Raw genomic sequence first — 12674 nt, forward strand, 5'->3', positions numbered from 1 at the left:
TTTATGATCAAAACCTTTGTGGGGCTGGGAAATTAGAATTTTTGTGTGGAAAGAAGGACTGGAGGAGTCTGCTGTGTATGTATTTCTCTGTGAGTGCATGAACATCTGCTCAGTAGAAGCGCTAAACCTCTACAGGTGCTGCACACACCTTGGCACAGGATCCTGCTGCAAAACACTGACTGAGGAGGAGGCAAAGGGAGCAGGTCTGTGAATGTCTGAGTGTGTGTCTGAGTGGTTGCTGGCATGAAGCCCAAACCTTACCTGACATTCTGACTTTCGATGCCTCCTCGAGAACCATTGGGACTTGGACTACAAGATGCAAAACAAAGACAGAAAATAAATCTCTCTGTTTTAATCTCTGTTTTTATGGAGTGTTTAAACTACTTCACTTTATATATTTGTGTCTCAAGAGTGCAGTAGTACTCACTTTAGGACTAGATGCAGATTGGCGGAGAGGCGTGGGTCTGTGAACTGTGTGGTTCGGTTGTTATGGTCGACAAAATAAACCCTCCCGGTGGCCGTGTTGCGTATCTCCCATCCTGGAGGTAGAGGGCCGAGTTCCTCACAGTTCACATTACTCAGATCTCTGCGGAGAACACAACATACAATAAAACACTGGCACACAAGAATTGAAAATAGGAACTAGAAAGGGTGGGACAGGGAAAAGAGAGACAAAGAAAAGCAAATTCTAGGTATAAAACATACCAAAGCACTGACTAACTGGACTCAGGCGGACTGCAGGATTCCGACATGTCTGAGAAATCACTTTTATTCTATTTTTCTTCTTCCTCCCATCTAAATTATTTACTGCTGCCCTGCAACCCCTTTCAGCTGGACTCCATGGAGACTAAAAGGTTCAGAAATTACAGCAGGCTTGCGTTGCTGGCGTGGACTTCGCTGTTTTGCGGGGTTAAAGCCAAAGGGACTAGAGCCTCACGAACGATGAGAGCTTGGCAGCTAAGATATCTGCTTCTGCTAACGTTAGAGCTGTGTGAGAGCGCTCCGTAAGGTGTGGCGTGAATGATAACGTCCTATCAAGAGCAATAAAACTATCATCTATCACTCATACCCCGATAGAATGCAAGAGAGCAGTGGCCAGGTATTATAATATTAGTTTTATTGACAGTGTCTGGAGCACTGAAGCCTGTTTTTGCACATCCACATCTAGATGTCTGCGTGTGAATTTCATTTGGAATGTGGTTATCAATAGGACACACATGCCTGAGTGAGCATTGCCCAACAATTTCTGATATGGCTGACTGAAACCTGTGAGCTGTTGGCCATGTGGTCCAGGATGAAGCCTTTCGGTGCTCGTGCCAGAAAACGATATCTCCCCTCAGAGTCCCCAGACATGAGTCCTCTCAGAGCAAGCCTGAGTCAATCAGCTGCAGGATTACAGCAAACTACAAGGGGACCAGGACTGTAGTAGACATACCTGGGTACTCTGGGGTCATGCCACGTGCTGACACCTGTTTGAGTGTGGAGGAAGTACACCTGTCCTTGCTGCGTGGTCCTTTGTTCTGTAGAAAGACAAAGAGGGAATTAATTGATGCCAGAGACTTGGTTAAACAATGAGTGAATCAAATTACAATGGAAGAATTAGAACCTTGACCCGACCCTGTATGAAGTGTCTGTCAAAAGGTATAAAATATATGGAAAATTAAACTACAGGAGTGTCACATGTAGACAGACCGTGCTTATAATCTGTCTGTGTAAGAGAGAGCTCACACAGATGGAGATAAAAGCACTGACTGAGTCAGTAGAAATCCCAAAAGGCAGCCAGGAAGAGGCGAAGGAGGGAGAAGGGGTGAGAGACGGGGTGAAGAACATTGGAGAGGAGAGATGGGGTTGTCTGACTTTTGAGTTGGTGAGCTCATTCATCACAGCTTGCCAGAGATATTTCCATGGAGCTGCCTGCCAGAGCGCGATCTTCTCTGGCATCCCTTTGGCTCTGGTGCTCTTCTTTAACATGCACGTACACGTAAACCCACCCAATGAGTGCACGCTATACGTCGGTGACACCCCTTGGCTCGTGTGAGGAGAATCAAAGGGTTTTATAAGAACTGCCCAAGAATAAGGAAAGTATGGGCAGAGATAGAGAGAGTGAGAGAGATAGAGACGAGCGTAGCGAGGCCAGGAGCCTCCTAATCTGAAGGGCTAAGGGCAAAGCTGTGATACGCTTCTTCGGCTCTAGCTCCCAAATCCTCCTGAAGATTTTACTGTGAGGATAAACAAAACTCCCTAAGGCTGTGTGTGGGATCGCAGCTTCTGTGTGTGTTTGCTTTTACATGAATGCGTCCGATTGTGTGCAGAAAGAAGAACGGAGGAGGGGCAAGTGAGCGGCTGCCGCCAGCTTTTAACAGCTAGATCAATTCAATTAGATAGTTTAAAATGGAGCCAGTATTTCAGGCTCCTTCTGTGGAGCTGCAGCGTCATTAGAGCTGTGCTGGACTGAATGAGGACACAGATTAGCCGGGTTACTGAGCCCAGTGTTGAGCAGGGAGGAGGGCAGAGGCGAGAGAGTTGACTCAACAGCATTACAATGATGACACGATTCATTACGGAAGAAGAGGCGGATTAGAAAAAAATAACATACACTGGTGTAATGACAATATGAAGTATTCTCGAGATCAAAAAGCTGGAGTCAATATACAGTTTATTATTAGTACAGTGCTGCAGCAAGATTATTTCAGCTGTGTCAGATGAACACAAGCATCCCTTCATCATCAGCAGCCATATTTTAAATGTCTGACCTGAATTCAAAATCGTTTTTTAAACAGTTTATTAAAGAGATATTGTTACAGTATTTTTTTCCATTCATTCAAAGCATCAGTGTTTAGGTGAGTTTGGTCAAGGCTGCGTTTGTGGTGCCAGATCACGCAAATGTAATTATTTTTTCATGGTTAAAATATTATTATAATATATTATTTTATAGTTACTTATTTATACATTTAATACAAATCACCAGAAGGGAAACTCATTCAGTTACACAGTATGTGTTACGGTGTACATTCAATTTAGGTTTAAAGAGGGTTTAAAGTGTGTTTAAACTGTAAAGCTGCTCTTTTACTTTTCCCTTTCCTTCTACATAAAGCTACAAAATATTTCCATCCTGGGACTTTATACCCAGAGTTGACCACTTTCATTAGCTTTTAAATCCCAGTTTTTCCAAATATAAAAACACAAAAACCTGCTGAGCCCCTGCCTTTTTATAAGCTCTTATATCAGTTAATGACTGAAAAGGCCAACAGGAGCAGCTGCTTCTGGGGTCTGAACGTTATCACTAAAGGCTGCTGGTATAATCTGTAACATATAGACAGGCGATAAATAAGGTCCTACATTATTCCCGCCGCAGGACAACCTGCAAAACACAGTGATTGCATCTGTGTGTCCACTGCGTGGTACTGGCTTCCCACTAACCATATCCCTCAGGGAGATCTGGGGGCGTGTGCAGGTGGGTTCTGCTCATGTAGTTTCGGTGCCTCTGGGAACGGACTCGTCTCTCCTGGGCCCGCTGGTCACCATCGCTTGGCGGCAAAGCTGTGGTAGGTGTGGCGCCGTTCGTGCTGATAGGTGTGTTCTCATCCACGATGCAGCTGAGAGGCCGACCAGGGCTGGAGTACTCTGACGCAGGCCTGAGAAGAGCAGATTAAGAAAAAAAAGTTTGACAATGGTAAATGAAAGAAAGAACTAGAGGAATAAAGAGAAGGAACACAAACATGATCAAACATGTAAATATAACGAAAGGGTTCATACAGACAGTTAAAAACATAAGTACAAATGAGAGACGCCTCTATTTCCGCTCGTCAGATTCCTAACTTCCCAGGCTCTTCGACATCATTAAACACCACCGTCTGGAGCAGTCTGTCTGACACCTTTTTTTATTTTTTTTTTGTGGAGCCCACTCCAGAGCTGCACAGTTTGAGATCACGGAGGTCAGAGAGGAGGTCTTCCATCAGCCTGCTGTCATTGGATTTAAGAGGTCTGTGGACTGAGGAGTGTACTCACCTGGTAGGTCTCTCCCACTGTGTGGTGCGTGTGATGTGGTTCAAGTACTGGATTCGTCCAGACGCGGTCCTCCTCTCCTCCCAGCTGGCAGTAGAAACAAACACAGACACAGCAGTGAGCGGACATGGTTAAGCAGCCACAGAACCACCTAGCAGTATTCAGAGTATTCAGTCTCGCTGCTCTGTCTCACCACATGCAAATATCACATTCCCTATGTCTTCAGCGTGCACTTAAAGGCAGCATTTATTGCTTATGATTTGCAGCAGCCACTAAAAACCTCCTCCTGAGATAAGAGATTTCCCCCAACTCACTCACCCATCTGGAAGATCATTGTCAAACAGACGACTGCAGTCCACTACAGGGCCTCCCGTGCCTATCCGGTCCCTGGACTGCAGACTCACTGTAGTAACACATGGCAGACAGATGCGCGCACACACACACACACACACACACACACACACATTACTAGACAGCAGGTTACAGCTTAGGCACAGATACATTATCAAAAACACAAAGTAATATCTTAGGAAAACGTAGGAAACGTTCAGTTTTATGCTGGTAGTGTTGTTGTGTTGTTTGTTTTCTTTTGGGTAGGGAGGGGGTTGGTGTTTTTATCTCGCACCTTGTTCCTTTTGCTTTAAACACCACCGCTGAATATAAAGTACATTATAAAATACGTAGTAAATGAAGGTAAACATCTGACCTCACAGTGGGATACACGTCACTGAACTGGAATTTTAATTTAAATAGTGAAGTCTTCTCACATGCTCGTTTTGCACGTCCATCTGTACTCACCCACTATCTGGCCTCTGACTGTGTCGCTGTCATTGGGACTCAGCTTGTTCAAGTCTAGTCTCTGGTCTGTTTAGGAGGGGACAGAAAGAACACGAGTTGACAAACAGGAAATGAGAAAAAAGATGAAAGAAAGAGAAATGGGGAGAAAAAGAAAGATGGTTCATCAGTTTCAGACAGATCCATTTAAACTTGCACGTGCTAGGATGTTTTTTCCCCCTCCCTGCACTATTCCCATTGCCCTGTATCATTTACATCACTCAGAGTCAGCTTCTCTCTCCCTCATTATCTGTCTCTCATTCTTCTGTCTGCAGACCACAGCTTGGCTGTGCCCCGGAACAGATGGTCTGGTCTGTGGAACAGCCATGGGCTGTAAAAATCTCCCTGAGCATCGGTACAGAGCAGGCTTCAGTTCAAATGCAGAGGTCAAACATTTGACAAATTTCAGCACAAAGCCTGCACTATTCCGCTCAGTCTTAGCATGGACATGAACGTCTGCCAAAGTCTGGAAACTCTTTGTCTGAACTTCTAAAAGTCTGCGGAATTCGAGAGCGAGGGAGAAAGAGAGAGATCAGGCGGAAAGAAAGAAAGGAAGAAAAAAAAACAGCTAAAATAAGTCCAAGTTGCCTGCAGACATGAGAAATGCCACTATCTGCTCTCTGTTGTCTGGGTGTCATGCAGATCAGCTCAGGATGTCTGTCTAGACTAAACAGGGACTAAGGAACAGGCAACGGTCAAACTGTTACAAGGCTGGCCGGAGGTCAGCAGCCACAGAGAAAACAGAAAACACACGGCAGTAAAAATGTGCACTTACACAATAAGAAGCATAAAAATATATACATTGAAATACTTGCACAGACATATGGACAAAGACGAGAAATGCAGACACTGCAATTATACATAAACATAACAGTCAGTGATACTATACAATTATACACAAATGCTGTAGACAACCCAGTGCCCTCTCTAAGGCCCACAGAGGGGACAAGACTGTAACTGCTGGTAAATGCACAAAAAAAACAGAAGAATGACAAACACACAGGGGGTGGGGGGGTAGACCACAACAGAGAGAACACAATAAATCTATGCTTACACTTAAATAGCTGCACAATTATGCATGTCTGCGTGAAATGACCGGTTGTCTAGATCAGCAGACGGAGATAGAAGGAGTTCAGTCACAATGGCATTTTGTGTGTGTGTGTGTGTGTGCCCGTGTGTGTACATGCTACCAGGCTATGAGGGAGACTGAAGGGGAAACTAAGGGGTGAGGAGGAGGCCAGGAGAGAAAGGAAATGCAGAGGCAAACCACTCACAGCTGTGGCACAAGCTTCAGGTTTCCTGTGTCGCTCCAGGAAAACAACAGTGTCAGGGTCTTCTAGGAAAAGCTCTGGGATTTTTTCTGGTTTGTGCCTACAAGGCTGCAGAGCCCAGTGGGCAGGTACCGGCTCACCACGCAGGAAGAAGAAAAAAAAAATCCAGACAGCTTTGTTGAAGCTACAACTGTCTGGCACTGGTTTTACTAGGAGCCATTTACCAAAGCCTCCATCTCATTTATCCAGTTAGCTTCTGACAGGAGACATTTTTACTGTAACTGCAGGGTGATGTTGATTGGCTCTTCCTGTTCTGGCAGGGGCAGAGTGTTGACCCCTCTCGCACCCTGGTCTGGCCTCTGTCAGACCTAGTGAGGGAGACAGGACACTGAAAGGAGCCATTCTATGTCCCGTCACTTGGCTCCGACAGTGGAGCTAACTGACAGCACATACTTCTAAGTCCTGCTTCTTATCACCCTGCAGGTAGAAGACTGGAAGACGGACTTGATGGATCCAGCTTCATTTAATTTCATTAGCACTGCAACAGTGATTGTAAGTTCATGAATCTCAGCAGAGTAATGAACTGAGAAATATAAATAAAATGACAAATCAATTGCTCTCAAAAGCAGGCACCAGTAGGTTGGCAACAAGATCTGTGCTGCAGAAACTTAATACCATCAGAATAAGCCAAGCTGGATAAAAACAGTCCAGACATTAGTGCTGTATTACAGCTGTCTACATCCTTCACTATGCTATAAAACAGTATCTCTCAGATAAAACAAAAGCACAAGCTCTAAAACAAGAATAAAATGCATTTAGTGGCCAATGCACATTTACCACTGTACGAACAGCATTCAAAGGACAACAGAGCTCATTGGAGCAAGGAGTGGGTCCACGCTGTATTTTTATTGGGCATGTGCAAGAGGAAGCACGTTCTTCACCTCCACATGCACATTTTAGCCTCTTCTCTGCTCAAATAGTACAAAAAGAGAGAAACTCTGACTTTTTTTATTCTACAATAACCAGAGAGCAAAAGGCCAAAAGCTGCAGATACCTGGAAGATGCAGACATGATTAAAATACTTCAATACTGAGACAAGCCCACTACAAACTGCAGAAGACAGACATTCTAACAGCAGCCACGTGGAACATCAGACAACGCAGCCAGCCGACCAATCTGAGAATTAGATCAGTGAACTGGAGTTGGGACCCTGCTCAACCTACACATCAAACATCAAAACTGTTGTGTTGAAACCTGTAAAATCAGACTGGTACAACTGGGCGACACTGACACTTACAGCCTGTGTCTTTAAGGCGGTTGATGGCGTTGGACAGAAGGCGGACACAGCCCAGGAACCCAGCCCCTTGCTTCTTGTGAATCTTCTTGTGATTCCAAACGCTGATAGTGATGGAGTCTGATTTTCCGATGTATCTGAGGGGAAAAATGAGATGAGAAGTTGTAATTAATATTCAGTGATGACATAGTCTCTCACCATGAGAATCACTGATGTGAACAGAGACGACCACCAAGTCTCCTCACTGTGGACAAGTTACACGACAGAGTCGGGACACGGAGGAAGAGGAAGGGGAAGGTGGGGAGGATGAGAGGGATTTTCCAGTCAGTGAATATGAATGTGTAAATCTGACCATGAGAGTCTGCAAGAGACAAGTAGGATGTTGACCCTGTGAATCATTCATGTTATTCACAGCAGCACTCCCCAAAAACAGTGGGGGAGTGAGATAGAGACCTGAAGGAAGAGACACAACGGAGAAAAACCCTCTGAAAAGAATTCTCCATAATGTGACTGTTTCTAAGAAAGTGTCTGTGTTTACATCTGCTCCAGCTTGACAAGAAGCTCTCAGCTCTCTTCATTAACATTTAGGGAAACATTAATGCGATTAATTAATTAATTTTAATTTTTTCAGGGAATAAATCGTTAAAGTGTCAAAAACGCAGGTTTGCTGAAAATATAATCTATAAATAGACATAAACCGCACTGTCAGATGAGGATAGCTGCAATATTAGTCAAATTAATTGACGGTCACGTTAACTCAAAGATAATTATTTTAAAATTTGATGAAAATACATTAGTTCTTAAGTTATACTGTAAATATATGTAGCTCTAATAAAATCCCATTGCCATCCCATAAATGAAGGAAGCTGTGAATAAATTGGAGTTGACAGACAGATGTGAATGTACTAATGTGAAGAAAATTAACAACACATAGATTTAGGGGACAAAAGCTAAAACGACAGGACTAAAGCTTGATTTATACATCTGCGTAGGAGCTTATCCTATGTCACAGCCTGACAATCAGAGCGTCCCCACATAGGGGAGCAGGCGATTGTTGAAACTGCGACCCTTTGGAGCCATGCAAAAAAAGGCGTCCTGTCAAATTGCAGCTGGTCTAACACTTATTTTAGCACTAAACATGCAAAAACTGTGGATTACAACTGAACAAGAAAAGCAATTAGGTTGGGTTCAGGCACAAAGATATATGTGTTAGTCTTAGTCACTAAAAGATGCGTTCACATGACCTTCATCACATGACTGGTTACAATTACAGTAACAGATAATACTGGAATAGCATTGGTTGTTTTTGGCTGCTGACACAAACGACCTATATAGTCGTGTTACAGGACAGTCTCAGAAATGTAACTACAAGCTGCACGATGTACTTTCATTTATGAAATATGAAACAGAAAGAAGGCACCGGATGCAAGATCTCAGAAACAGTAAAATATGCTTTAAATGTTTTGTGGAAAAACAGAAAACTCAATGGAGGGTTTCTGCAGGGTTCAACAGGTCACTGTAAATCTAAGTTAGGACCCATTATATCCACATGAGTAAAAAGAATGAAGACAAATTATTATTCAGTTTGAATAAAAAGAGTTTTTTTCTCTGTTTTTCCAAAGTTCCAGAGTTTAAAGTCCACATTAATGTCCAAGTTTACTTGACACAAGTACACACATGGACACTTGTCTTTTCATGTTTGGATGAGAAGAAGCCACTAGATCTTAAAATTCAGACCCATCATATATCTGATTTTTTAAAAACCTGCAGAAGCCTGAGTTTTTGTTTTAGTCTCATATATCAACTAACTTGGTTGAGATTATGTTTTTTGTGTTAGGAAATTGTTCATATCAGTCAGGCCAACACACACATCCAGAGACATACTGCTAACTTGGCTAAAAACAATTAAAGAAACAATTCTTTGCCTGGTATGCAAGAAAATAACTAAATTATAATGTGCACCGACAGAAAACAGATGTGTTGGAATGAGAGACAGCTAGATACAACACACAGATTATTTCCCAACTCCTCCTGTACATTTGTGCTGCTCGTCTTTCCTTCTCCTCGTGTTTCAGGCCAGAGTTTGATAAAATCTCACCACGCGAACCTGTTGTGGCATATCTGCTCGGGTGGGCTCCCTCCTTCAGAATAAAACTAATCAACTGTACAACGTGCAGAATTGCATCCCTCTGTAATCATCATGCTGCTTACCAAAAGGGATATGAAACAATGGGGCTGTGAGTAAGACGTCTGGACATTTTGAGTCCATGCCAACTGCCTGTCTGGAGTTCGATGTGAGAAAGCTGCTATGTCAGACAGACATGACGGGAGGGAAGTATTATAACCAAGCTCAGTCATCTGGATCACCCTTCATGTAATAAAATTCATTAGTCTGGCTAAGATTTTTAATACCAGTCGCAGGCAATAACAATCTGACTTACACACACATACAGTGTGTAAGAGACAATGAAAGAACTGCAATAAAGGCAACAGACACCAGATTTAAAGAGTCAGATGTACTTTGTAAATACATCTTTTATTTGGAAGACTATTCATACTAGTTACAAGTTTCAGTTATTACCAAGAACATATGGTCAAATTAAAAGGAAAATATCAGCAATGTTCTTAAAATGTCTAACCAAACGGATTGTCAGGTATTTTAGAACTGGACTTACACCTAGGTGAAGAGCTTATCTTGGTTTCTGGTGACGTTAAACACCAACTACTGTAGTGATTCCTATGAAGGTGTAATACCACACTAAACAGGCTGACTGTGGGGAGGTTGTGGAGGAGCAAAACTAATTTAGTAAAAATAGAAATGACTTGGTTGAAAAAGATAAAAGGAATGGAGAAATGATTGAAATGCTCAATTTATGAGAGCAGAGGTACACAATGCAAAAAAGTAAAAGCACTACACAACCCAACGGTCAAGGTAACAGAGCTTCAGAGGTCGTTTGCAGAGGTCGTTTGCAGAGATGGGAAAACTGGCTCAGTAACATCCCATCAATCAGGCCTTGCCGGTAGATTCTGTGGTCTGATGACAAAATAATAATTTAAAAAACTGTTTGGCGAAAACCAGGTACTGCTCTTCGTCTGTTAGTAAAGCAAAGTATGGTGGTGGCAGCGTCATGTTATGGAGTGAGTTTTCTGAGCAACAGGGACAGGGAGACAGGTCAGAATTGATAGAATGATGAATGCAACCAACACTTCAAGAAAACCTGCTCCAGAGTGCATGAGACCTGAAACTGTGTTCATCTTTCAGCACGACAACAACATGAAGCTAACAGCCCAGACCATGTTGGCATGTCTTCAGGATAAGTCACTAACTGAGTGGTCCAACCAAAGCCCAGGCCCCGTGTGGAGAGAGGTGAAGGTGACTATTCCCATCCAGTATAAAAGTATCTGTCAGGAAGAACGGAATAAACTACATAAATAGTTTTATGTATTCAGCCATATAGTAAAACTATATGTAATAGTTTTATTACATAATCTTAATTCTGACAATAGTCAAGCATCAATTATGGCTTAGAGTTTTTAGACACGTACCTTTGAAAGAGGCTGAATAGTAATAAATTATTTTTGATAAATGTGCTTTTTTTCATTACAGGTTATTGAGTGTAGGGTTAGGGTTATACGCACAACAGCGTGTAAAAAACAAAGTGGTCTGAATAGTTTCTGAACAACTGCAGTTCTTAGAGACACTATTAGACACACTTGGTGCAGGCGGGCTGGGTAAGTGGCAGACAGCCACACAGACTCTGTCTGCTATCCCTGGCATGTCGGCCACATCCTGCTACAGTGCTGAAGGGTCATAGTTCGCAGGGCAGTATGCTGGTTGTGGGTGACCAATGAAACCAAGGTCCTAAACACACACAGAAACAGGATTTCTACACCTTCTCATGAGCACATACAACAAATGGAAAAAGTGCGACTGCCAACAACTTTAATGGACCAGGCTGTATTCAGTACGCCAGGTGTTGCAGGCCCTATTTTAATAAGAGAGAGTGAGCCAGATGGCTTTCTAGGCTGTTCTCAGTCAATTAAAACCTCCAACTAAGAGTTCTTCTGCTGGCCATGAGGATGAGGATAAACACTAACAGACAGGCACAGGAACACAAATAGGTTTTAAGTCCATTCAGTTAAGTCTGCAGGCTCCTGGGAAAACCTTGACTCAGCCACCAGGCTGCGTTCTCCTCTCCATCGATCCATCTTCAAGGTGTGCATATGTGCACGTGACTTTTTCCCCCCTCTTGTCAAATGTGACACGAGCAGTTCATTTAACAGCCATGTACAGAGAGAGGGACGCGTATCCCAGGCAACCAAACAAACGGAGACATGTGCTTCATCTCGCTGCTGGCTACGCACGACGGTTTGGATAAACACCGGGCGAATACTGGAAACTTTCACTCTCACATTTTCACTCACGCGCTCCGTCTCTGTTTTTTCCAGGTTACTTTCACAGGACAAACCATCTTTGGGAAAAAAGGCATTGAGTGTGCAACAAGACATGCACGTGTTTCAGTCAATGGAAGAAAATACTATTGGAGACGCCCCTCCTTTTCTGTGCTTTTAATTCTGTTCCAAGGAACATTTTAGACTCTTTGCTGGCACTGAGGGGTTATGTCATTACAGAGTATTTAGATAAGTGAGACGCCAGATGCAACGGCTGTTTACATCTGTTACTGTTCAGGACCTGTTAATGGCCCAGCCTGATACGTCTCACTGTGCTCAGTTAGTGAGGTTAAATAAAGAAAGACATAAAAATTCTGAGGCATTCTAACTGCCCAAGCATAGCCTCAAACTGTCCTTAGGTAAGTGGGAGGTATTCATAAAACCCAAAAAGGAATCAAGACTTTTTCCTTTGAAAACAGATGTCAGACATGATTGTGTAAGAAGTGTCTGGGACTCACAGGTCGTAGTGCTGATTCCACTTGGGGTCAAGTGTGTTCCTCACAGTGTCTGTAGAGTGGCATTGTCCTGAACCGTCCACAACCACTTTAGCAAAAGGATCAGGGAGGCCTGTAGAGGGGGGAAACAGAACAAGACTGTCAGGCTTATTTATTCTCATTCAAGAATAAAAAATAGTTTAACTTTAATGGCAACATCACATGACTGGAGTGTTTCTGCCAATCCAAAAGAGAAAAGTTGAACAAAGAGGGGATTTCACTTGGGAATGGCACCAATAAGCTATTATATCTCTGAAATCTCTAATAATCATAATTTCAGACATTTTTGCACAGGCAGTCACCTGGAAATAATCACTTACAGAT

At 43.0% G+C, this 12674-nt stretch overlaps 1 protein-coding gene across 1 annotated transcript in view; it reads right to left on the reverse strand.

Annotated features, from left to right (window-relative positions):
- LOC113163660 (E3 ubiquitin-protein ligase SMURF2) overlaps nt 1–12674 on the reverse strand; it is a 46480-nt gene that overhangs the window by 11447 nt on the left and 22359 nt on the right. The window contains exons 3-11 of the mRNA XM_026362456.1: nt 12315–12423; nt 7408–7541; nt 4804–4869; nt 4324–4408; nt 4009–4092; nt 3421–3635; nt 1436–1520; nt 428–586; nt 262–309 (exon numbers count right to left, since the gene is read on the reverse strand). Coding sequence (XP_026218241.1) covers nt 262–309; nt 428–586; nt 1436–1520; nt 3421–3635; nt 4009–4092; nt 4324–4408; nt 4804–4869; nt 7408–7541; nt 12315–12423 — 985 coding nt within the window. The remainder of the gene's footprint in view (nt 1–261; nt 310–427; nt 587–1435; nt 1521–3420; nt 3636–4008; nt 4093–4323; nt 4409–4803; nt 4870–7407; nt 7542–12314; nt 12424–12674) is intronic.

The sequence above is a fragment of the Anabas testudineus genome, chromosome 8 (assembly GCF_900324465.2).
Source record: "Anabas testudineus chromosome 8, fAnaTes1.2, whole genome shotgun sequence".
Lineage (NCBI taxonomy): Eukaryota > Metazoa > Chordata > Actinopteri > Anabantiformes > Anabantidae > Anabas > Anabas testudineus.